The 27951-nt window shown below is 36.1% G+C and overlaps 2 protein-coding genes across 3 annotated transcripts in view; one reads left to right on the top strand and one right to left on the bottom strand.

Annotated features, from left to right (window-relative positions):
* The window catches only part of LOC118600453, a 41074-nt gene that overhangs the window by 1326 nt on the left and 11797 nt on the right, over positions 1 to 27951 (bottom strand). The gene's annotated exons all lie outside the window — the stretch shown is intronic.
* Positions 224 to 27951, top strand: SLC30A4 (solute carrier family 30 member 4). 2 transcript variants are annotated; one of them, XM_016153198.2, is made up of 8 exons: positions 224 to 478; positions 1012 to 1516; positions 7422 to 7568; positions 19538 to 19691; positions 21068 to 21269; positions 21940 to 22045; positions 22868 to 23002; positions 23616 to 27951. In XM_016153198.2, the coding sequence occupies exons 2-8, from the start codon at positions 1126 to 1128 to the stop codon at positions 23768 to 23770; spliced, it is 1290 nt and encodes a 429-aa protein (XP_016008684.2). In that variant the 5' UTR covers positions 224 to 478; positions 1012 to 1125; the 3' UTR covers positions 23771 to 27951. The 2 variants fall into 2 exon arrangements, with proteins under 2 accessions (XP_016008684.2, XP_016008683.2); XM_016153197.2 differs by lacking the exon at positions 224 to 478 and adding an exon at positions 683 to 879.

The following is a 27951-nucleotide window of genomic DNA, read 5'->3' as shown; positions in this document are numbered from 1 at the left end:
CCAGAAAAAAATACTTCTACTAGATTTTCTGTGCTTGGGTGTAGTCTATATTGTGAATACTTGGGGGCAAAAGGAATGTGCAGTGGGCACACAGAGAACAAACAACACATTAGCTGAAAAAACCATGGTAAATATAAATCAGGACACAGAACTGCTGACAATCATGAGCCTTGCCCTCTCCAAGTTGACCTGACTGGGCAGCAAATTTTGCCAACTTGCCAGAGAGGCAGCAATTCGAAGAGTGAAAAGCTGCTTGGCTTCCCATCTAGCAAGAAAGTGCTCAACTGGTTTTCTGCCAAGCCTCCGCAACCAAGATCTGACCCAAGATTGTTCCCGAGGCCCTCCTTCGTTGGCGCGAACTCCCCAGCCCCGGCGGTCCGACCGTTCGATTCTGCCCACTGAGTCCACGGACCCCGATTACATCTGTCTCACAACGAGGGGACGTGGAAGGGCCGCGCCGGAGACCCTGGCTTCCCCGGTGAGTGTATCTCGGGCAAAGGCAGGCGCGCGGGGCCCAGCAGCCAAGACCCGGACAGGAGGACGAAGGGCCGGGGAACGCGCTGCTCCCCGCACGGTCCCCCTCCCGGGCGCCCCAGCCCTGCGCTGCGGCCTGCGTGTCCCTGCGTCGACCCCTCCCTCGCGCGCCTCGCCCGCGGTCGCTCCGGCGCACGCGCGCGGCCTCGCGCGGAGCAGGGAGAGGCGGCGGCTGCGGGCGCCCGGCCCCGAACCTGTCAGACCCGCGGAGCCGGCCTGGAGCTGCGGGTGCTGCATGCGAGAGGTGTGCCCCGCTGCCCCGCGGCTCCGGGCCGAGCTGTGCGAGCCGGCCCTACCGAGCCGGCTGGGGGCGAGATGAGCGGCGGCCCCGTGGCAGCGCCCCAGGTAGACGTGCCGCCCCCTCGCGGAGCCTTGGCGTCTCCAAGCCGGCCCTGCGTCCCCCCACTGCCCGGGGCTTCAGAACTTGTGGGCTGTGATGGGGCGCCTTTAATTTATAACGTGTTTCGTTTTCCACAGGATGGGGAGGGATGCGCGGCAGTGCCATCGGGAACTGGCGCTCCGGTGAAGTAGGAGCCGCCGGCCGTCCGCCTGCACCGAGCCGTTCCGCGCCGCGGCTACACGGCCTCTGCCATGGCCGGATCGGGCGCGTGGAAGCGCCTCAAATCTCTGCTGAGGAAGGATGATGCGCCTCTGTTTTTGAATGACACCAGCGCCTTTGACTTCTCGGACGAGGTTGGGTACGAGGGGCTTTCTCGATTTAATAAACTTCGAGTTGTGGTGGCGGATGATGGTTCTGAAACCCCGGAAAGGCCTATTAACGGGGCACACGCAGCCCTCCAGGGCGACGATGATTCCCTACTGGACCAGGACTTACCTTTGACCAATAGTCAGCTGAGTTTGAAGGTGGACCCTTGTGACAACTGCAGCAAACGGAGAGAGCTGCTGAAGCAGAGAAAGGTGAAAACCAGGTTGACCATTGCTGCCGTTCTGTACTTGCTTTTCATGATTGGAGAACTTGTAGGTGAGTTGTGTTGCCAACTCACTTGCCATTTCCATTTATCAAGCTTTAGTTACATGTGATTTGAGATTTAAACTTTCTTTTCAGGAAGCGTGTTATCAAGATACGTATGTCTTGTGATGGGAAAAGGCCACACAGTTCCAAAGTGCAGACCAACCCATGTACAACATAAACTTATTATATTAGTATCTTCATTGTGTATCATGTAACTTCCTCTTTTAAAAAAAACAACTCCGGTAAAACACCCGGTTAGTTTTGCAACGTTTAAAATAGTAAATGATTCTAAAATTACTTAGAGTCATAAAATTTTACAGTACAAATGGAGGAACCTTCCTGGACACCTGCTCCACCTTCTCTTTTTTTCCACATTAGGGATCTGAGGGCCCAGAGAGTAACTTAAATAAATTGTGAGGAAATTAGATGGTAATGGAAGGGCCACATCTACATTCCCAGTCTCCTGATTTTTCTCTCATTTGGCTTAAGTGATCTCTTTATACCATTCGTTTTGGATTTATAGCGAAGAGATTTGCAGAATTAAATACTATCAGCTAACTTAAAAGTTTTTCACTATAAAGAAGAACTGAAAGGAACCAGAAAATGGCTCCCCCAGGATTGATGAACTTGGTTTTATTTTTAATTTTTTAATTATTTAAGTAATAGATTCACTATGAAATATATTTTGTTGAGAGATTAATTTCATAGTCCCATTAGTGTAACTTCTCTTAGTGGCTGTTTACAAAGTGACATTAAAACAGGGAAACCATTCTCTGATGTTGTCTCCTTCCTAGTGATAAACCATGATGAGAACAGAGGTGGTAGTCCAGATTTAAAGGGCTGGTTGGAGATTGAATGTAGGAAAATTGTATACATTTCCTACCTCATTTCATATCACTCCTCCCAGTGCTCACTTCAGCCAAGCTGGCCACCTTTCTCTCTACAATTCACAAAGTTCTTTCCTGCCCATAAGGCCTTCAAACTGGCTGGTCCCTCTACCTCAGTGGCTTTTAAATTTTGTTGACCTCACTATGATAAATACAATTAACATTGTGACTCATGTAGGTGTGCACACATTCATATGTATGTGTATACACATACACACAATGTATAAATATATGTATAACCGAAACAAAAGTTTTATTTCATGTGATATGTGCTAATATTCTTTTCAACTGTGGTCCCAGCCCACTTAATTGATTTCGTCGTCAGGGCCTGTAGCTTGGGAAACTGCTTTATATGGATTGCCTTTTCCCAAATCTTCTCTTGGCAAGTTTCTTATCATCTCATCTCAGAAAATGGCTTGGAGAGACCTTTTCTGACTGACCTCTCTTCTCCCTTGTTTTGTCCTCCACTTTAAAAGCCCTCAGCATCTGAGATTATCTTGTTTGTGTATTTACTTATTTAATATCTGCCTTTCTTCACTGAAATAGGAGCTGAATTCCCAGCACCTAGAACAACGACTGGCACAGAGTAGACACCCAATAATTTTTTGTTGAATTAATTTTTTTTTATTGTGTTAGAGTGTTATAAATGCTTAAATGTGAAGAAATTAAAAAACAGGAGTGAAGCTGTGGCCACGGACGGCAGGGTGTCAGCAGACTAAAACTCAGTGACTTGCCCAAATTCATACAGCTCGAATATTGAGTCATTCAGACTTAGTGATTCTTAAAGTTAATATTCAGTATTTGAAGTTAAAAATCACATTATTGCAGAGTTTCCCTGTGAAATTTAGAGTTTATTTTGCCTAAGTAAAAAATATTAAGACCTAACTGTTCTGACTTGCCATTTTAAAAATCTCTTTATTTGATAAATGTTGTTTTGTGAAAGCCACAATAATTATTTCCTTTTGAATACTGACTTTATTTTCAATTATGAAAATCTTTTGTTACACAATACAGAGCTGTTAGGATTGGCATTAGGATAAGGCATTAACACTATTATTCAAAATGTTACATAGAATTAAGTTACATACAGGAGAGTATTTATTAAGTGTGTCAAAAGCACTTAGAAATAAAGCATTATTTTTAGGAAGCAGAAAGTAATTTAAAGATCTGAAAAAGGAGACTTGATTTTTAATCTTGGATTTGCCACTAACTTGCTCTGAGACCTTATACAAGGTCCATTCTTTCCTCCTTCCATTCAGCAAGTATTTTTTGAGTACTTACTATATGCCAAGCACTGTGCTGTGTATTCTGGATATACAATGGAGAACAAAACTATTATGATCCCTACTCTCTGAAGCATTTAATCTAAGAGGACACAGATGTTAAATAAATACACAAGTAAATTTAAAACTCAGATGGTCTTAAGTGCTATGAAGAAAAAAAAAACCAAGTCACTATAAGACATCATAACCAGTGGGGTATAGTTTATACATGAGCCAGATACAGTTAAACAAAAAAAAAAAAAAATAGCAGGAGATATTTAAGCAAAGGGAATAGAGGAGTTTCCAAGTGAAGAGAACAGTGTGTACAAAGGTCCTAAAACCTGCAATTCTTTAAAGTGACCTAAAAAGAAAGCCAGTTTGGCTGGAGTGTAGTAAGCAAGAGGGAAAGAGTGAGGGATACCAGAACAGGCAAGTCCTGATAGGCCATATTAAATGAGTGTAGGTTTTCGAAATACAGTGGGAAGCCAGTGAAGACTTTTAAGTGGAAAGTGACATGATGGGATTTACCTTTTAAAAGATTATTCTGGCTCTTATTTGGAGAATATGTTGGAGGATGCAAGAATGGAAACAAACTATTGCAGAGATCCAGAAAAGATGATTATGACTTGGACTAGAGTGAATGGAAAAAATACTGATTGTGAAACATTCTAAAGGTAACATGTGACAATATTGGGTAGTGGTTTGAGTGTGGGTGTTGATGGGATTGCAGTGTCAGGAATGCTTATGAAGTTTCTCTCCTAAGTAGCTGAGTGTATGAAAATATATGTCATTTATGAAGCAGGGAGAAAATACAGAGCAAGATTTAGGCACGGGCATCAGATTTATTTTAAATATATTATCATATGTCTGTGAAATGGCCATGTAAAGATGTCTAGTGAGCATATGACTCTACAGTTCAGAATAGAGGTCAAGGTAGAGATACAGTATGTAATAACATAGGAGTGGGAAAGAATCACCTAGAAAGCCCAAGTCTTGATGAACTCCAACTTTAGAAGTCAGACAGAAAGCAAACAGGTATCTTAGAATCCAAGAAAAGAGAGGTTTCAAAGTGGAAACAAATAAGGTGAAGCTGCTGAGAGTTCTAATAAATGAGAACTAAAATATCCATTGGGTTTAGTAACAGTTATTGAATACCTTAACAATTGCATTTTTATTGGAAATGCAAAAGCTTAAAAAGTGAATGCAAACAGACCTTCAGGTAAAGATGGCAAATGATCTCATGCATCTAATTGTACTCTCTCCTGAAACCTCTCTTAAACTTCAATAAAGGGAAACACACACACACACACACACACACACACACACACACACTCAAGGGGGGAAACTGGAGAAGAGACAATAGCAACACAAATTTAGGAAACTAAAAAGGAAACTGATGAGAGAGAACTGACTTAATAGATCCAAGAAAACCAACTATTGAGATATTACACTCTTCCCCGCTTATCCACAGTTTCACTTTCTGCAGTTTCAGTTATCTGTGGTCAACTGCAGTCTGAAAATATTAAATGGAAAATTCCAGAAATAATTTATAAGTTTTAAATTATGCACTGTTTTGAGCAGCATGCTGAAATCTTGCACTGTCCTGCTGCATCCCACCCAAGACGTTAATCATCCCTTTGTCCAGGGTATCCATGCTGTGTACACTGGACCCGTTCTAATAGTTACTTAGTAGCCTTCCCAATTGTCCAGATATCACAGTGTTTGTATTCAAATAACTCTTACCTAATAATAGCCAACCCCCAAAACGCACAAGTGGGATTGCTGGCAACTTAGATATGCCATAGAAAAACCATAAACTTTATTATAGGTATGTATATGTAGGAAAAAACATAGTATATATAGGGTTCTGTACTATCCATGGTGTTAGGCATCCACTGGGGGTCGTGGAATGTATCCCCTGAAGACAAGTGGATACTACTGTACTTTAAGAAATGACCCCAGAACTGAAGAGTCGAGAAAAACACAGCAAACTGTGTACTTCAGTAGAAAATTTCAGAACACATTGTTACCTGTTGCCTCTGATTGTTTTTGACAAACACTCCCTGAGGTTTCCACAGGGCAGAACTCCAAGTCAAGTCAAAAACAGTCTTGCAGGTAAGAAGGTCCAGCCCCATTTCATCCCTTGCAGTGGCTGCCATGCTGAAGTTTTTACTATATGTTTAGGAAAAAAAACATAGTATATACATAGGGTTCAGTACTATCACTGTGATTGCTGCTTGTTGGTTTCCAAGGCTACCAAAAAGCTGGGGAGGGGGAGATGGGTATAAGACACATTAAAAACACTACAGAGCTCACTATTCTTACCAAGAAACATCCATTTTCCTTGAATAAATGCTACCGTAACAGCCTTTTGTTCATTTCCAGAGTTCTGAGAAAGCTAATTTGGACAATATTTGCCCATATTCTTATTGCTTTTATGGGAGAGATGATTTTCAGAGATCTTTATTGAGCTATTTTTGCTGATGATCAACATGTGGCTCTGTAAATTTAGGTTCATTAAAATAAAATAAGTTCAGTTTCTCAATTGCAGAAGCCATTTTTAAATGCTCAATAGCCACATGTGAACATTTCCATCATCTCAAAAAGTTCTTTTAGATGGTTTGGCTTTATTATCCTCACTTTATAGATAAGTAAACTGAGGCTCAAAAATGTTAAGTAACTTGCTCAGAGTCTCAGATTTCAACGTGCCACATTCTTAATCAACCAACTGTTTTCTCTCAGTGATTTCCAGATTTTTCATGTCAAGGAATACATAAAAAATGATATTTGTATAGAGCACACCAGAATAAATGGATGTGACCACAAGATCACCAGCCCCAGTTCTCCCAGTACTCTTGGCTCTGCACAAATATCCAAGGAATAGGGCGATCAGTAGCTCAGCACACATGTGAACAACACCCTGATCATGAAGTTCCACTATACATTACAACAGTGGTTCTCAAAGCGTGGTACCAAGACCAGAAGCATCAGCATCACCTGGGAACATGTTAGAAATGTAAATCCTCAGGCCCCATCCAGACCTACTTAATTAGAAATTCCTGGAGTGGGATCAGTCAATCTGTAGTTTAACAAACCTTCCAGATGATTCCGATACACATAAAAGTTTGAATACTCTGTATTATAAAAGCTTATTCATAGAACGGTGCTAGAAAAATTAGTTGACCATCTGGAACAACGTATACATACACGCACATTGGGGGGAATTGGAAAATCGATATAAAGTTGAAAATTTTGTATTCTAAATACTACCTTTTATCCCTCTATTCGGTAACATTGCTATCAATATCCGTGTGAATCAATCAATTCTTTTGTTTTGAACTAATGTACATTTTATGAGTTTCTTCAGCTGGATTTTATGTTCAAACTTTCCCAAACAGGGGAACACCTACTTTTTCTTCAACATTATTGAAATATTTAGATATTGTGTTTATTAATTTCACTGTTTGACAGTAGAATTAATAAGTAAAGGCTACAGTACTAAACACAAAATTTCTCTTTATGTGTTAGCCCCAAGTTTAGTGGTTCTTAACTTTTGTAAGGTCCATTGACTCCTCAGAGAATCTGTTTATTGAAATGGGCATTTTCAGTAGAAAAACATGCATATTTAATGTTTTGCATAAAATTTCAGTTTCCTTGATTTAATTGTAAAGTTCATATTTTGTAGGATGTTATGTATTTTTGACTTGATTGCTTTACTTTTATTATATTAGTTAACTTCTTTTTCCCTCTCACCTTTGCTCTAAGGTGGATATATTGCAAATAGCCTAGCAATCATGACAGATGCGCTTCATATGTTAACTGATCTAAGTGCTATCATACTGACCCTGCTTGCTTTGTGGCTGTCTTCCAAATCACCAACGAAAAGATTCACCTTTGGATTTCATCGCTTAGGTGGGTAACCGGCAGTTTCTTTTTGTTTGTCAAATTTTATGGTAAAACCACAATGAACTATAACCTTTGATTAACTGAAATCTTTCTGGTGATAGCCTGTTGAAATAAACAAAGCCAATGAAAATAGAACAACAGGATTCATTCAAATACATATCTTTCAAGGTACATTCAGCCTAGTCAGCTAAACAGTTAACACATATAAAATTATATGGTAATTATTAATTTTTAAATGAGTTTCCTATGTCCTTCAGATGTTATTAGAATAAAGTTTACCTTCAGTTTATTGAACCAAGCAAAACCACATGGGTTTAATTCATTAATGAGCATTAACTTCTTTCTTTCGCTTCAGGTATTCCAACCAAAGCTACTGTAAACCAGATTTTAAGCATTACTATAATACATATAACATATACTGTGTGGCTGACCTTCTTTGAGGCCATTGTATCAACATAATTCCTTAAATGCTGACAAAGATTCTTTGCTTGACCAACCTTTAGTCAGTCTCCTAAACATTCTCCCAAACCCATGTGTGCATTTCCTTATAAAATCTAGTTTTAGCAAAAACCTTGCTAACCGAATTTAACAGAACCTACTACTCTTAATATCTGATGTCTCCTCACGCTGGCCTGTCATCAGCAAGAATCCTGTGAGATCACTTTAGCCAGAATCCCCCTTTCTCCTGATGTTTCCTCTCAGTAATTTTCCATCCACTGACTCCCACCCTGCTTCTTAGCTATAAATTCCTACTTGCCCATACAGTATTCAGAGTTGAGCCCAATCTCTCCCCCACTGTAAAATTCCACGGCAGTGGTCCCTATACCTATCTTAATAGCTTCCCCTCTTGAACAAAGTCTTCTTTACCATGTTTTAACAAGTGCCATTTTTCTTTTTAACAATGCACACATTTTATTAAATTTTAATATTTAATTTATTAATATTAAATATTAATGTTTAACTAAGAGGTTAAAATTATACATACTGTTATCCATACAGCTGTGCTTCATGCTTTTACTGTTTTTAAGTGTTTTACTTATTTTTAAAATAGATATGAAATAATTACTTGAACTATTATATGAAGTGTCATATGACCACATGTCACTTGCTTAGAATTCAGAAGTTGACATTTAGGTAGCTTCAGCAAAGTTTTCTGTCTTAAAGAACCGGAATTAACATCTTGTCATTTTATTTTATGGAGACACTGACACTCTTGGCTAATATATCAATCAATTATTTCCTTTCCTTCTTTGTTACTTTTTAGCCTAATCTTGATTTAATCACTGGGTCTTCTAATGTAAAACTTGACATTGTAGCTGAATGGCTATATTTCAAGTAGCTATCCAAGTCATCAGGTTGGGAATTTATGTGGCATCCCCACCCCTCAGGACTCTCAACTGCTGTACAAGAGAGCTAAAGCCTTGAGTGAGGTTTTTCTGTTATTTTTTAAGCCACTGTAATGCAACATATTATACATTCATTTATTGATTGCCTTGAGGTTTTTTTTACAACTTTAAAATTATTTTCAAATTTTAATTTTTTTCTGATTTAAACACCTACAATTTAAAATCGAAAACATAACATCATGGAATAGGGATTTTTACCCTCTAGTTCTATTTGAGAGTACATTTCATTTAGTCCTGTGGTTCTTAACCTCTTTTAGGATATAGACCCTTTAGAACTCTAATAAAAATTACAGTGGCACTCTACCCCTGGAAACATGCAGTAACAGAACATAGGAAGTCCTACATATAAGCTAAATACCAATAATCATGAAAATTCTATTAAATATTAAAGAAGTACTTAGTATTCAGATAGTCATTTTGTTTCTTCATAGATAACAAGCACTATGAAAAGATGAGAGAAAATTGAACTGATTGGTCCTATTGTGTCTCTGCAAATTTCCATAGGAAGTCAGATCTTTCCCTTTTCGTAAAAATACTAAGTTCAAGGTGATGGACAAGATATCAGCATTTGACTCCTGTCTCTTCTGAGAGTCCATTGAAATAAAAAGTACCGAAACAACAAAGAAAAGCAAATGGTTGGGTCACCAATAAACGAGAAATTTCCAGAAATTTCTGGAAGTTGGAAAGTAAATGGGTGTGGAGTGAAGAAAGATACAAGCTATGAAGTTACAGCCTGGAGTACACTAAGTTAGGAACTGGATCAGCCCAACACATCTCCAAGGAAGACGTGGAACAGAGATGAGCAAAAGTCAGAATCCAGGTTGAAAACAAGGAAGATTAATTGAATGACTATACATGGAAGCTGCTCCCACTAGTTAGTTGACTAGACCCCTACCTTCCTTCCTACCTCCACCTCCACTCAGGCCAACTGCATTCCTCCCCTCCCCTCTAAAAAAAAACAATAGATAGTTCTAGAAAGAAATTGAAGGAAATGTTTGGGGAAAAGCTTAGTCTTCTAGTGTGGACGTTGGTGCTCCAAAAGAAGTCTTTTTCACACTAAGATCAGGGTTCTGCAGCCTCATAGGTTGGTCCCCTACCTACTTACCCTAAATAATACTTGTCCTAGTCTGCCCTGCCTTACAGCCTTTATTAGTAACAATTTTAATTAGTTGATTGCTTATCCTTCTGGCATTTCCTTTCTACAAAGGATAATTTCCCTGTTGTTCCACCCTAAATGTGACCGGACAGCCAAAGATTTTTCTGCAAGTTAGAAAAAACAGCAGTATGAAAGAAAGTGAACAAAACTAAACTAACAGAAAAATTAGTACTAGAGTGAAGAGAATTAACTTAAGGAACAGAAGAAAATGTTTTAAATCCTCTTATTAATATACTCAGAATAATAAAAGAGTAAAATATTTTTGAAATAGAAACATATAAGAACAAGCTCTTTGAAATATTTCTGAAATTTAAAAAAAAAAAATTCCAAAGAAGGACTAGAAAACATAATCAAGAAAGTCTCCCAGAATATACAATGAAAAGATAAAAACAGGAAGAAAAGTTAAAAAATATAAAAGCACCATCTAGGAGGTCTGAAGTTGTATTACTAAGAACCTCAGTAAAACAGAACTTGAAAAATAAAGGGAGTGACTGCTTAATGAGTATAGGGCTTCTTTTTGGGTTGATGAGCATGTTCTGGAATTAGATAGTAGTGATTGTTGCACAACCTTGTGCATACACTAAAATCCACTGAATTGTATAGTTTAAGATTGGTAAAATGGTGAATTTTATGATATGTGAATTTTATCTGAATTTTTAAGTCATTTAAAAAATTAAATAAAGAGAATTGTAAAGATATATAATGATGAATATTATCCAGAGCTAAGGAGGGACCCAAGCCTTCACACTAGAAGGGCCTTTTGGGATCTTCTTTGTATACCAAACTCTTATAAGGATATATCACTTACTCTATTCTTGAAGTAATAGTTAGTAGTAATGGAGAAAATTTTGTGGTAGCTTGTATAGAATTAAAAAGACAACAAGGTTATGTAGAATTGAATAAAACTATAAACCAAAGTAGTGGCTGTCCCTGTGTTCCATAAAATACCACTGCTTCATGAGTAATCTCAAAGTTCTGTGGGAGAAGGTATGTTTACATTGGACACATTTAAATAGTGTGCCTCTTGTGATCTATAATACCAAGACTTAGAGATTCAGGTCCTGAAAAACACTGAAGAAGGAATCCCCCTTAGAAACTTTTGGTTTGTTACTATTGTTGAATTTTGTTGTTTTGTTTGATGGCATAGCGGGTAGGACAGGTTGGTTTTTTCTTTGTTGATTTATTTTGTAAATATGTAAAACACATTGAAAAGTCAAATTATTTTTAGAGGAAAAGATGTATTGAGAAGTCTTACTTTAGTTCTGTGCCCTCCAACCCAATCCTCCACACAACTCCTTATTAGCAGCCATTTTAATTCGTTTCTGGCCTGTCTTTCCAGTATTTCCTTTTGAAATTATAAGTAAATGCATATGTATGTTCATATCCCACTCCCTACCATATTTTCTTATGCAAAGGCAGCATACTATATACCCAGTTCTAGACCTAGAGATATGTGTCTGTAAATGGTAATCAGATAGTAGTAATAACATTTCCTAAAGTTATTCCCTTTTTCGTTTTCTCATAACACTTTATACATGTCTGATAGCATTTATCACATTTTTATAGCTATTATGAAACTGTGTTTCCTTTTAGACCATGAATTACATAGGGACAGGAACAGATAATATTAAACTCTGTGTCCGGCACTAATAAGTGCTGTATAATAGATTATTAATCAAATTGTTGCATAGTCAGGCTGAGTAAATGAAACAGATAATTTAGTATAGCTCACAATCCTCAAATTAAACCAGTTTCCAAACTGGGAAAAGGGGTGTTTTGAAACTTTGGGATTAAAATACTTGGGACTCTATAAAACATTTATTTATAATTCTGAAACTGTGGTCATGTTCACAAACTAGACTATACATATTTATTTGATCCATAGCCTAGCTAGATGGTACAGCCTGATTTATAGGTCCTTTTGGGTAATTAAGAAATTAGTTAGAAGGGAGTTTCTTCTTATCACAGCGAGGACTCAATCCTATTTGTTTTGGTACTTATAACTTTTAGAGTTTTGTGGTTACATTGTCTTTAGTTCAAATCTGAGATCTGCAGTTTTTCTAGCTATATGACCTTTTGGAGAATGATTTAATTTTTCTAAGTATGAGTTTCTTCTGTAAAATAGAGACAATAATACTTGCATTGCATAATTGTAAAAAATACATAAGGTAGAGTGATAAAGTGTAAGTACCTAACATGGTACCTGGCACAGAGTAAATTCTCAGTATAGGTTAATTCCGGTCTTCTTTTTCTTTTCTCTTCTGCCTGACAGTATATCATCTTACCCAGACTCTTTATATCTCTCAAAATTGCCTGCTTTCCCTTCTCCCCCTAATCAGAATTCTTATCCTCTCAGCATAACTGTCTCAGCTAGGTAGTTCGGGAAAAGTAAAATGATTAAATAACAATTTTAAAAGATGTGCTTTTTGGCTTGGGTCTTTGGTAACACTTCTGGCAATAAAACAAAATTTATTTTTGCTAAAATCCTTCAGTCAACGTGAAAGAAAGGTAGTTTTAGATCTGAAGTGTAAGCCTAAGTGGCTATTCCAGGAGTCAGTTGCATTCTTTTGGTACCTTTTTTTTCCTTTATGTGAGCTCATAGATTGTGTAAAATCATTCAGGTTTTTCTTTTTCTTTTATTTTCTTTATTACTTTACAGTGAGCTACAATAGCAGCTCTTTTGTGGGAAGAGGGAGAGCAGAGTAGATTCTGTATGTGAGTTGTTTTTAAATGCCTGGATTTATTTGACTGTGGGTATGCCATCTTAGAACTTAATGAAACTACACTGCGGGTGGGAGAAATCCCATAATTCCTTAGGAGGAATGGCACTATCTCCCAGACAAAGGAACAATGCTGTTTTCTAAAGAGAACAGCCCCATCCCTTTGCTTGCTTTCTTTTTTCTTTCTCTGTGGATTATGAATATAATTGACTTTATTTATATGGCTTTTCTTCCAGTTCTTGGGCTGAAGAGGCTGCATGGATCAGATAAAGATAGTGGTCACATGAGAGGACTGTTATAAGCATAGTTGTCTGTATTTGAAATAAAAAGCAAGATATACGCTTTGGCAATACAGACCATCAGCCTAGGTTAATGGCAAAGTGACAGTGTAGGAGTCTTTTGTAGCAATGTGTACTTCTACTGAGCAAAAGCCTTGGCCAATCTGGCTAGATGGTGGTTATCCTGAGGTAGGTTTATGGTTATAATACCAGTTCTACATAGTTTGTTATTTTATTCTCTGATGCTAAAGGAGCAGAAAGTATGCAGCTAAAAAAATCTCTTCCCCCATACAGCAGCCAAAAAAATAATCTCCTCTCCTGTTAGTGATTCATTTTAACATCTTCCTCCCACCCATGACAAGAGTTATGCCTATTCATTATTCATATCTTAGAATTAATTCATATCACATGAACATCTATAGGAAAAGAATAGGTACTTCCTAGAAATGGGAGTTTTTTTACTGTGGCAGAAGAAAGACATGAGTGAGGTAGCCATTGTTGGATAGCCAGAAGTCTACCTGGAGTCTTGAGCATCTTGGGATGCATAGGGATGGATAGAGTGGTAAGAAGGCAGGAAATAGATTATATAGGAGGTGAGAGGCTCTCCAAAGACAAACTTTGCAGTTTGGTTTGGCATTGTGGTGGCAAGAGTGGGCCACTGAAAATCCTCCATGATGCCTTTAGCTTGAGTGCTGTAGGGTTGTCTCTGGCTGAGCTGAAATACAAATATGAGTTTGGAAGTCCTAGGCAAATTCAATGCATCCCACTAATTTTTCTATTTCTTTCCTATCTTCTGTTGGAAGAAGATAGAAGAGAAAAATAGCACAGAAGAAGGAAATGTATCTCCACTCTCCTTCCCTATTGATTTTTATAGACCTCTGAAATCTCTTTAGATATGTGCTATATATAGTTCTTTGAGACAATAGAAAGACAAGTGTTATATAATTTAAGGGAAATGTATTCATTGTTGGCATCATAGCATTAGCAAAGTTAACAGTTATGATAGGCCAGTACATCTAAGCAGCACTCACAAAAAAGCAAATATGCTTAGATTGAGTGCAGTTTACATAGTTGAAGCAGATTGTTACTCATTCACTGAGTAGGCACGCAGTAGTTACCTGTTGAAAGAATAATAATATAGGGTAGGGAGGCGGGCAGTGAATTTGTAGACAAACAACATAATCATTAATTATATTAAATGCTACAAAGAGAAAGAATAAGGTACTATGATGGAGACTAACAGAAGGACAGAGAAGTATTGAACATTTATCATATGAATCTTGAAAACCTCTAGTTTGGGCAGTTTATAGATGTGTTAAAATGTGCATTAAACATCTTTTATATTTCATATTATCAAAATTTGATAATCAGCTATGTTTTCTCCAATTTAAAAATTAATATTTCCACTTACCATTTATTGTCCACTCAGACTAAAACTGTTTATTCTCTGTATGTGAAATTTAGGGTATATTTTGGTCTTTATTAGATCATTGACCATAAACATTTGTTTATATTTCAGCTGAATAAAAAGACCCGAGTGATGTTATAACAAAAAACACATATTCACTCATCTTACTCCCTCCTTCAATGCTACAGTTCAGCCAGGTAGACTTATTTAATTATTTATGTGTTAAGTAGCAAAATATGTTAGAACTACTATAATGATAGGTTTTCTAGAATTTCCATAAAAATCTCATTCAACAGTTTTTCATTTTTGCTAAATTTCCATTTAGTCAAGTTTTCCTAAAGCTAATAGAGTAGTAACTTACACAGTTGTTAAAGTTCCTGGACCTCTCTTAGAAAATGAAAAATCTATATGCTGTGCACGCCTTTTGTCTTGAAAAACTTAATTATACATTATGTGACCAGAGACCAACCCAGAGCAAGAATGAGAAGATTGGAGGGTGTCATAATTTTGTTATTGATTGAAAACGTCCCTCTCTCTTAAACATTGTGGGGGGTTGGATTGGGGGGAGAGAATCTTGCCTATGTTTATCTGCTTTCCATCATGTTAAAAATACTAGGAAAAAATTTTAAACACTGATTAGTCCTATCCATGATATTTCACCAGTTTAATTTATTCACAGTGAAAGAGCTTTTTGTCTGTTTTATCAGAATAAATGGTCATATTTCTACTATTAGGGTTTTTAGCTATATTATCTGTGCCTTATACTTCTCATTTGTAAATCTCAGGCCTAAATATCTATTTAAAATTTTTTTTTCTTTTGTATTTATCAATTTTCTAGCTAGAAGACATGAGTAGAATTAGAATAGATTAGAATAAAAAATAATAGCTAAATGTCTTTGCTTTTCACCAAAGGAACTGGATATAAGGCACATTCCTTATTTGCTGGAAAAGGGATAGCATTTATAGTAATATCTTATATCATTTGGGAATTTCTGGGAATCAGCTGAATTCCTTTACTCTTAACTGTGGACCGGCATTGGGATTCCTTCTATGCTACCTCACTTAGGTGAAAACTACTGTGGAAAACTGCTGTTTTCAGCTTCAGGAGCCTAGTGGACCTTCTGAGGGTAGGAATCCTCCTTGCATAGGAACTCTGTTTAGGCTTTAGTTTGATTCTTATTTTACTTTATTTTGAAGGTTGTTTCGCCTTATCTGAGTGTTCACAAGAAGGTGATTTTAAGTGTTTCAGAAAATTATCACTGGGATGTGAGCGTACCAGATTTGACATATGCGCAAATACACACGTGGCTCTTAGGGATGCCCAGTATGTCTGAAATATTTCATGGCACGTACATATACTAAAAAATTATTTGTTGTTTATCTGAAATTCAGGTTTAACCCAGCATCTAACATTTTGTTTGGCAGACCTCCTAGGGTAACTATGTAACTTATTATCCAAACCAGGACACTTTTGAGAGTGAAATGGGGCACTTATAATAATATGCTAGGACAACATGCATGAATTGGAACTATGCTGGGAAAACTGGAAAGTATGGTCAACCTAATTATAGGAGGTTTTGAAAGAATTTTTAATTATTGGTTCTAGATTTTCATAAGCAATCACATGTCATTAACTTGTATAGCTAAATGTAAAGTGTTTTGCTTTATAATTTCATACTTAAGATTTTAAGGCACCTTAAAAACTATGGTGGCCTAACTGCTAGCTTCAATCTTGACACATAATTAAAGTTCTCTTTCTTTTTTATTTATTTTTGGCAGAGTTTGAGAAAGATTGGTATTTTTTAAATACCAGATTTAAAGAGAAAAAAGTTCTCTGTGAGTAAAATGAGGTTGCCACTAGTACATGAGATTTTACAGTTTAAAAAATTTTTAATTTTAATTATTTCTTCTTTACATTATTTATATATGTTTATTTTACCATTAGCAGATATAACTTAAGAAATTCTGTGTGTTTTCTGTCTTGTATTTGGCTTAATTCTTCTCTTTTAACCTATTTACTTTTGGGGGGCGATTTAGTAAATATAGTAGTCCCTGATTTAGTAAATATAGTAGTCCTTCTTATCTGCAGAGGATACATTCCAAGATCCCCAGTGGATGCCTGATACTGTGGATAATAGCAAACTCTACGTATTCTGTTTTTCCTATATATACATCCTATGATAAAGTTTAATTTCTAAATTAAGCAGAGTAAGAGATTAGCAGCAGAACTAATAATAAAGTAGAACAATTATAACAATATATTATAAGTTATATGAATGTGATCTATCTGCCTCTCTATCTCTCCCTTCCCTCCCGCCCCCCCCCCCCCCACCCATAACCAATCCGATAACTGAGAGGGCTACTGAGCAACTAAGGGTAGGTCGGGGAGCATATACAGCATGGATACACAGAACAAAGGGATGATTCGCATCTTAGGAGGGACGCAGTGGGACACTTCAATATTTCATCATGCTACTCAGAACAGTGCATCATTTAAAACTTATGAATTGTTTATACCTGGAATTTTTCATTTAATATTTTTGGACCACAGTTACCTGTGGGTAACTGAAACCACAGAAAGCAAAACTGCAGATAAGGGGGGACTGCAGTAACCTATTATTCATATTTAGTTTAAATTTCTTACCCGTATGGTCTTTTTATCCTCCCTTGCTCAACCTAACTTCATTTTTTAAAATTTATCCAAAAATATTTGAGTACCCACTAGATGCTGGCCACTCTGCCAAGTGCTACAGTAAATGTGACATGGAATGTAGCTTGGTCCTATTCTCAAGGAGCTTAGAGTCTGGACTTAAAATGGTTGTCTCTCTACAACTTTGTATATTTCTGTTGGTCTTGTCTCTGTCTTCTTCAGCCCTGTGTGTCTTTCAAAGCATGATGTTTTCAGGAATAGGTATACCATAGTTTTAAATAGGAATTGTGTTTTTTGTCTTATCCCAACATCTGTTTTGTTGATACACAAGACTTTATTGGAGTTTCATCTAAATAATTTTTCTGTGTTGTAATTTATATGTTGGAATTAAAGGGTGTCAAAGTCCATCTGGTATACTTGAAGTGCCTGAAACCTTTGAGCAATGAGTCAACCCAGATAACAGTTTTTCCAGATTGTTTTACCTTTTAACATTTCATGGTATTAATGCCTGGGTTCTCTAAAAGAAAATTTTTCTTTAAAAGTATTTTCTTGCATTTATTGTTTTAAACATCAGCATGTTTTATATAATGTTAGTTGATTATTTTAATGTATATATTTCACATTGCCCTATTTTTTGTTATTTTGAAGATATAAAGTTATTTCTACTTTATACTCATATGGTAGAAAATCCATATGAGATATTAAAGCATGTATAGTGCAAAGTCCCTGTCTCCCAACCACCCATTCTCCTCACAGTTTTTTATCTGTATTTTGTACATCCTTCCAGAGAGTATATGTACAGATTATTTATATATTTTTTTTCCTTTTCACTCAAATGGTAACACCATACATACTGGTATGTACTTTGCTTTTTCCACATAACTCTGTATTTTGGAGATTATTCCTTATCAGAACATAAAGAGCCTTATTCTTTTTTACAGCTGCATAGTATCCCATGTTATAAGGCCTCTACTAATTACTTTTTTGTTGTTTTTAATTATTTGCTATTGCATACAATGCTTGATGAGTAGCTTCATAATATACCTTATTTTGTACAAGTGCTACTCAGTTGGCAAGAGTGTGTATATCATTCTTAGAAGAGGAATTCCTGGGTTAGAGTATACTCATGAATACCTGCATACATAAAAAAAAATGTGTTTGTTTTTAGTCTAAAGGTAATATGTGTTTGTGGTTAAAAACTTAAAACTTTCCAGACATTACCAAAAAGAATAAAGTAAAAAATAAATTCTCTAAGCTCCTACTCTCACTTTCCAGATGTAACGTTTTCTTGTCCTTCTTGTGAGTATCAATTTGCTGAATTTTTTATATATATATATATATATACACACACACATATATGTGTGTATGCATGTGCATATATATACATATATATGTATATATACATATATACATACACACACACACACACACACACACACGGCTGTATGGTGTCCCATTATATGTATATACCATAATTTATCTATTAGGTTTCTCATTAGTGATGTCTCCAGATCTTTTTTTGATACTACTGACAAACAGTAAAAAACCTTCTAGGTATCTTCACATACATATGGATGTGTTTCTTATCAGATAGATTCCTAGAATCAAGGAATTTTGAGTAGTTTTACTAACTGCTCTCCAAAGTGATAGTTCCATTTGGTCCTTCCACCAGTATGTCCTTGCTAACTCTGGCTATTATCAAACTTTCTAATCTTTGCCAATTTTAATAAGAGCCAAAAAGGAATTTTATTCTCATTTGAATTTGTTATATTAAGACTGATTTTGATAAATTGGCCATTTCTGTTTATTTTCTGTGTGTTAACTGTTTATGTTTGTCACCCATTTTTTTCTTGTGGGTTCATTTTGTTATTGACTTGTAAGTATACTCATCTATTAAGAAATTAGTTTGTGGTCATGCATGTTACAAATATTTTTTTTCTCATTTTTGCATTTTTTACCATGTGCATGGTCTATAAATATACATAATTTAATCCTAAAGAAATGAAGGGATGGTAGGATATGATAGGGGTGAATTAGTGGAGGATCTAAATCAAACTACTAAACACTTAAATAAATATATATATATATTTATATATCTATATATATATATATGTTGTATACCTAAAACTAACATGTCAGTTATATCCAATTTAAAAAAATGTTCTGTATCAAATAATAAAAAGTTTTTAAGAAAAATAACATGACAAAAATGATGTAGTGCTTCTATCTCCTTAGAGGAAAGAAGATATAAATAAAAGATTGTATATAGTTTATATGAAGTGTAATAACCATGTCTTTAATTTATATGAAGTATAATAACCATCTGCAAATACATTTTTTTATATTTTTTGCTCCAGAGGTTTTGTCAGCCATGATTAGTGTGCTGTTGGTGTATATACTTATGGGATTCCTCCTATATGAAGCTGTCCAAAGAACTATCCATATGAAGTACGAAATAAATGGAGATATAATGCTCATTACCGCAGCTGTTGGAGTTGCAGTTAATGTAATGTAAGCTCTATTTTTTTTTTAATTTAATAGGCTTTACTACTTTTTAGAGCAGTTTTGGGTTCACAGCAAAATTGAGGGTAAGGTACAGAGATTTCCTATATATCTCCTACCTCCACACATGCATAGCCTCCCCCATTGTCAGCTTCCCTCACTAGAGTAGCACATTTGTTATAACTGATGAACCTACATTGATAGGTCAAAATTACCCAAAGTCCATAGTTTACATTGAGGCTCAGTCTTGGTGTTGTATATAGATGAGTTTGGACAAATGTGTAATGACATGTATCCACCATTATAATGATGTCTATACACTCTATTTTTTTCACATTAATATTTTCAAATACTGTGAACTTAGAGACATACATGCATTCAGTAATGTGCAGTGACATTTTAATATAAACTAGTACATCACTTTTTCTTATAAATATTAATAAAACACTGTTAGAATTATAAATTCCTTGTTAGTTTGCTCAGTGATACTGAAGTTTGACTAATAATTGGGAGTTTAGGACAAAGTTTGTTTTATTTAATTTCTATAATTCTTTTATGTTACTGAGATTTTTTTTTTAACTACCAAATTGTTCTCCGCAAAACTATGAAATTTTTAAGTTACATACTTAATCATTGGGGTCAGGGGTCAGCGAACTTTTTCTGTAAAGGACCAGACAGTAAACATTTAGGTTTTTAGAGCCAGTCTCTTTTGCAGCTACTCAACTCTGCTATTATAGAACAAAAGCAGCCACATTCAGTATGTTAACAAATGAACATGGTTGTGTCCCAATAAAACTTTATTTACAGAAACAGGCAGTGGGCTAGATATGGTCTACAGACCAATGTTTGCCCGTCCCTGTCCTAGTGGGTTTCATTCATACGTAGAATAAAGTCCAAAGTCCTTATCAAGGCCTTTTTGATAAGATCCTTATTTTAAGTACATAGAGCACATTATCATCTCAAGACCTTTGCCCTCGTATTCCTTCTACCTAGAACACTCTTCTCCCACAGCTTGCTTCCTGACTTCATTCAAGTCATTGCCCAAATGGAATCTAAGAGAGGCCTTCTCAGACCACTCTCCCTATCACTCTCCATCCCCTTGCAATGTTTTGCTTTTCTTCAAAGCATTCTCATCTCCTGGCAGTAGTACATTAGGTATTTAATTACTTCTCTGCCTTCCCTACTAGAACATAAGCTCCATGGGGATAGGGATATGTCTGTCATATTCACTGTTTTGACCCAGCACCTAAAACAGTGCCTGATACATAATACTCAAATATTTATTAAATGAACGAGTTCCATGTTGCCTCATTAGTGTCTGATTAGTAACAAATATTTTTAATAATGGTAGGAAGAAGAATAATGTTTTCTTTTATTTTTAACAGAATGGGGTTTCTATTGAACCAGTCTGGTCACCATCACGCCCATTCCCACTCCCTGCCTTCAAATTCTTCTACCACAGGTTCTGGGTGTGGACACAACCATGGCCAGGATAGCCTGGCAGTGAGAGCTGCATTTGTACATGCTTTGGGGGATTTGGTGCAGAGTGTTGGTGTGCTAATAGCTGCCTACATCATACGATTCAAGGTAAGATAATTGCTAATTTTTCTATTTGAAATATATTTAACTTAAACATTAAAACCAAAGGTGATTCTCTTTAATCAGTATAATGGACACCAGTGCCAATCCTATTCATTTTGCAATTACACAAGCCTGATTGAGCCACTAGTATAGCTCTTCTGTTAGCTCTGTCACATCTTATGGTAACTTATCTGTAGCTGGCTTTGGTAGTGCCATCACTGGATAACTCAGTTTTAAGCCTTGTCACTGAACTGCCAGGTACTAGAATGTGCACTGTAGTAAAATCCAGAGATTTTGGTTGTAGTCTTGGCTCTGCCATTAATGCTTTGGCCTTGAGCAAGTCCCTCAACTCTAAACTTGAGTTCCCTCCTCTTTAATATGAGGGAGTTAAATCGGATAGATGACTGCTAAAACTCCTTCTGGAGGGAAGATTTAGAGAAGGCACAGAGGAAAACAGCAATAGAACAATTAAACTTCTGTAAATAGATCCCATGAAGAAAGACATTTAAACATTCTAGGAAAGAGTGAAATTATTTCTCAATTGCAATATCCCAATTTTAAAGGTATTCTCCAGTCCTGCTAAAGAACAGGGAACAGAGTATGCCTTATTCTGCTTTTCAGTCTGTTTTACGTCTGTCAGTTTTTAATCACACAATTTTGATCCCTCACCTTACAGCCAGAGTACAAGATTGCTGATCCCATCTGTACATATGTATTTTCATTACTTGTGGCTTTTACAACATTTCGCATCATATGGGACACAGTGGTTATAATATTAGAAGGTAAGATCTCACTAATATCCCCATTGTGGATTTATTACTTTTCTAAATCGGATGGGGGTGGAGGGCATCTAGGGTAAGAGCCATGTCTTGTCCTGTTTTTTTACTGATGCTTATGAGAGACTACAGTACCACCACCTTACATGTATAGAAACGTATAAGAATAGATGCACTCTCCCATCTGTTATCCATTTGGTCCTCATAATAGCTAAGAAAAGTGGGTAAGGCAGACATTATTATCCCCATTTACCAACAAGAAAATTGAGACTCAGAGGGGTAGCATAACTTAAGGCAACACTATTAATAAACTGTGGAGCTAGGACAGGAATGCAACTATTTTGATTCTTAAAGCAGATATATTTAGGGGTTTATTAATTCCTTAATATGTATTTGCTACTTTGTTATATTTTTACATCCTACTTTACTAGTAAGTGTAAGCCTGTAAATATAAGTTCTCAACAGTAGGTTTATCATCATTGGATTTTTTTCATCTGTTCTAGCTATTTGTTAATGAAGTATTCTGGTATGAGTAACATTCCTTTTTAATGAAAATGAACATTTTAAAAATATTAACCTCTTGTGTATATCTGCTTTAGGTGTTCATGGTTTATCTTAAAGTATTAATATATTTAATAAATATATTAATTAATATATTTATATTAATTAATATATAATAAGTATTAATATATTTAAAGTATTCATTTAAAATGAATTTGGTAAAGCCATTTGGTTTGTTTTGAAAAAAAAAAAAAGTCCATACTAATAATGTATAACTTTTTTCCCCAAATAAACTTTACTCATAAATGATTTATTCTAAACTAATAGGTGTACCACGGCATTTGAATGTAGACTATATCAAAGAAGCCTTGATGAAAATAGAAGATGTACATTCTGTGGAAGATTTAAATGTCTGGTCTCTCACTTCAGGAAAACCCACTGCCATAGTGCACATACAGCTAAGTATGTCACCGACGGTAAACGCTGGGGTGGGTGGACTTCTATCTTTGGAATTAAAATCTGTGCTTATATTAAGTAGGAAGACGTTTCTGCTGGAAAGATTTGTTTTAAGGGAGGTGTGGGCTCTTCAAAAGGCAAGTTGCAGGTCAGTATTGATAGCAGAGCAGTGACTTTGATCTCTTTTGAGATGAGACATTACAAATTTTTGCCTTCAGATTAAAGGCATTAAGTATATTTACCATACTTTTTCTACATAAGAAAGCTAGACCCTGTGTTTTTATTTCTTTATTTTGCAGATTGGTGCTTTTTATTTTTATTTTTTTATCAAATAGCACATGCACGTGGTTTATTTTTAAAAGTACAAAAGGTGAAAGACTTGTAAGTGATGTCTAGTATTCTTTCTGTACCTCAGAGTGGACTGGAGAGATTGAGATAATGACACGCCATTCAGGCTTTGCATGCTGACACACTTCTCTGACAGAATAGCTTCCAGAGGATAGAAATCAAACTAATAAAAATATGTTCACGTTATACTAAGATTGTTTTTTCCTTTGTCTTATTCACTGATGTGTAACTATGTATAATGAATAGTAATGATATTTTCTTGACATTGCAGTTCCTGGAAGTTCATCTAAATGGGAGGAAGTACAGTCCAAAGCAAAGCATATGTTATTGAACACATTTGGCATGTATAAATGTACTATTGAGCTTCAGAGTTACAGGCAAGAAGTGGACAGAACTTGTGCAAATTGTCGGAGTTCCAGTTCCTAATTTTAGATGTTTGGGGGACTACTGCCTTATTTATCCTGCAGTCACAGACTTGAGAGCAATAAATGCACACCTAAATGAGAAAGTAGACTCCCTGACAGCTGTGTCTACATCACGTACCGGTCTTACAGTCAGCCCAGTAGTTCTAGTTACTGTTTAATGGTAAAATGAGACTTCACCATGGTTTTTCAAATGAAGATGTTTCCAAAACGCGGTTTACAGAATGAGACGTGATTCTGCAGTTACCTCATAGAAGACAATCCAAGACCATACTTTATTAATTATGACAGAGTACATGTCTTACAGGAAGCATCAAGAGTTCTGTGTTTGCATTTAAAAGTCCTTTTCAAAGACTGTTTTATATCAAGCAGTGCTGGAAAACTAAATTTTTTTTTAACATAATCTTGACACCCAGCTTCTGGAATTTGCCACCAAGCTCTCTTTTTACAAAAATTATTTCTCAACAGGTTTCAGAAAGTACTAGTAATTATCCAGAGTGGAATATGCATGTATTCCTAAGTGTTTCAGAAATGTTTTATTTCACAAATAAGTCTTAATGTTATAGTTATACTTTATGAACAACTTTTTCCAGATGTTACAGGGTTTTAAATCTCAAAGTTAATGTTATTGGTTATTTATAATCTTATCAGAACCAAATCTTTACATTTTGTGGTCACTGTCATTAAATTATTTAGGAAATATTAGAAATAAATATTTTCAGTATTCTAAATGGCAGAAGTTTAACTCAAATTACTATAGGATAATTTAAACAAAATATAAGAGCAAGGACAGAGTATGGAGTTTCAGATCTAAGTCTTCCTGAAATCACTTTTATCGTTCATGGAATTTATCTTTACTTAAGAATAACAGAGACTGCAAAATGTAAATGATGATGCTCTGTCTTTTTAAAAACTGCCTTACGCTTTGTATCGAAAGTTTGCCTGGTACTTTGCTCCCTGCCGCCATACCAGTTCATGTGCATGTGCCCTTTCAGGGCAGAACTCTGGAGGGCTGAGATTTCGTTGGTGATACCCACCTCTCACAGGAGGATTAACCACATTCCTCCAGAGAGAATTTCTGTTTGATGACATAGGTTAGGGATTCTCCATGGACTCCAGAAACCCTAAAATATAATTTTGAAGTTTTTCAATAACACCATAGCAGAAATGCTCAAAGGGATTGGGGGAAGAGAAAACAAAAACTTCAAGGGTTTTCAACTCTGTATGTGTGTTAAAGCACTGAAATAGGGCAGATCAAATGTGTTGTAGGGAGGCTAAGCATGTTTCCAAACTGAAGGCAACCTAATTGGTCATAGTTAAAGAGGCAACCATGAATATTCATGTTTCATTTGGCTGTTGGTTTTGAGATTATCTTTATTCACATGAGGAGTCCATTCAGAGTAATGTAAACGCGTACCACACAAGTTGAACCAAAATCCTAGATAGGTGTGTAGATGACTTAGAACATAAATGAAGGCAACAGATTTCAACTTTCTACCAAGTACCCCACTATAAGTGAACCTAAGGTGAAACCTGGATTTACCTAAAAGATTAAGAGTTGATGGTATCCAACAAAAGAATTGATGAGGGTTAATGGCACCTCATAAAGCCCAGTGTTTGTTGAATTGAGTTGAAAAATGTATGGGATTCTTATTGTGAATCCATTTAAAATAATGATTTTAATTTTTCAAAAAGCAAAAACAAAGACACTGTTTAAATAAAAATACTCAAATATAAAAGGCAAGTAAGAATAACAGAAGCATTTCAGGGCACATCTGGGCATTTATGGATTTGGGTACCTACCAAGAGAAAAGACTATTCATTATATTATCATAGATTTTCCCATATTTGCAGTTGTTTCTCGTATCTACTAAGCTTGTTTCTCGTAAACTTTCCTTTCTCTTAAATACGTGTATCTGACTTTTCACATTGACCTGTTCCTTGAAAAGTTTTTGGGTAAAACAGTCTAAAATCCACTTGAGGATTGAAAAGGATCCTTTTGTAAAATGCAGAAACACCGAAAACTTTTGTAAATCTTAATTATCAGGTTCTGTTTAAAATGAGGTACACATGAAGTTTCCTGTGCTTTGTTTTTTGTAGCAAGAACTACAGATTTTGTACTTATACTTTACTAAGTCTGTGAAATATGAGAATTGATAGATTTAACTGTAACTTGACAAAAGCCACAGAGAAGGATGTGATCCTAGCAGATGGGAACAGGGCCTGCACGGCTTCAGACACAGAACATTTGGTCTGCCACCACCTACAACCAGGAATTATGCTCCTCACCCAGCTCTCAGAGAAACAGCCCTCCATTGTCCTGTGGGAAGCTGTGGCTGAGTGTGGATAAACATCTAGCATTGTTCCTTTTTCCCTGGGAAAACAGATCACAACATAAAAACTGGGCAGTTTTTCAGAGCAGTGTGTTTTAATGAACATTTGCAAATAATCTGAGTTACTTGTGTTCATAAACCTATGTTTCACAACTCTGGCCAGGTGCAGCCTTTTGATTAATTTTAGGAAAAGTCCTATTGTTTCATTATCAACTGAGCTGCCTTGGAAATAAAATGTGGGGAATGTAGTTACATAAGGCATATTTCAGAGAGCTTTGAAATGCAGAACCACTAGTGACTGTAATTCCCACGTACATTTTCCATTAGCTATGCCTTGTGTAACGTGAGTCCAGATTCTCACAACTTGTATTATTTCACAATCAGTATTATTTGCCAAATCACAGGATTTCTTATTTTGCTATTTCTTTTTCAACTTTGGATGCTGTATTTCCATTTCCTAAAACAAAGTTTCCTGCTCCGAGGAGTCCCAGTGTTCTGGTTCTGTCTCTTGAACCCAGGTGTCCTCGCTGACAGTGTTTGTCTTCAGAAGAATTTTCCCAGAAGAGGCACAGGCAAGATCAGAGACATGTGATTCCCTTTCATTTTAATGTGAGGAAAGAACATCTTTCAGACACAAAGCACCACTTACAAAGGTGTTTCTAGATGGGGAAGAACCTTTTTTTTTTAACATCTGACTGTTTCTGATCCAGATTGTCTGCATACTGAACTTTACAGAATAAGTGTGATAGAAATAGACTACACTCTGCAACAAGGGAAGAGCATCACTAATAAGACTGAGTCACGTGTTTCAAACAACCATTCTCACTACTTATAAGAGAAAATCATTCACTTCTGAAACAAGCACAGTTAGCTAAATTTATTTTCTTTCTATGCATTTATATTGGTTCATCATAATGAATGGGTGTTCTTAAAGAATTTGAGCCCCTTTGGAATAAGGTTTTAGACAATTTTTCTGTTGACTGTATCTCACATATAGTAAATGTAAAGTTACAGAATGTGTTCCTAGGTATTAGTTCATGTGGTTCAGTTTGCTTCTGAACCAAACTTAGCTCATGCGCCTATTGGGTATTAGTCACAAATGGATAGCGACACCTTGCTATACGCTGTGTTGAGGAGAGACAAGTCTGATCTCCAAATAATTGATTAACCAAAATACCATTGACAAACCCTAAATAGAGTTCTGTCATGTGATTCCCACCAGACAGGGCTTCAGATAGTTTTACAGATCACCAGTCAGGAAAATTGTGATGTTGGTAGGAGCATGTAACTTGGACAGAAGAAATAGTGGGAGTTGCTCAGTATTGAATTGTGTGTGTGCATTCAGGCCAGCCTGTCATTGAATTCTTCCTTACAAAGGGTCTAACCTGTTTTTTTCATCATATTGTGGGGACCAACAATTTCTGATTTTTGGTAAGATTGGAAAACATCTATGGACACTTTCCCAGTTAAATCTCTGACAGTGTCCATTTAAATACTGCAATTAAGTGTGTTCTGAAATAACTACAACACATAATTAAAAAGTGGCAGTAAGTCCTCTTTACACTTGGAAGATATTATACATCTGGAAACCTTATGCTTCTCTGAATAAATGTTATTAAGCCATATCACAGTTTAAGAAATTGTATATACTTTTCGATATACCCCTCAGAAAGCAGGTATTTTGCATATGATTGATTTTAGAAAGATTTTGAAGCTGGGGTTTGTCCATGTAATTTAAAATCAAAGTATAGTATATGTCTATGTACTGTATTTGCAATTTTTAAATTGTAATTTCCTATACATTTATTAAAGTATTGTTTTTCCATGTGGTTTATTAAAAAATGAAAATGTG

This window comes from Rousettus aegyptiacus, unplaced genomic scaffold, assembly GCF_014176215.1.
Source record: "Rousettus aegyptiacus isolate mRouAeg1 unplaced genomic scaffold, mRouAeg1.p scaffold_m13_p_3, whole genome shotgun sequence".
NCBI lineage: Eukaryota > Metazoa > Chordata > Mammalia > Chiroptera > Pteropodidae > Rousettus > Rousettus aegyptiacus.
Note: the sequence above shows the minus strand (reverse complement) of the source record. Positions and strands in the feature narration are given on the sequence as shown.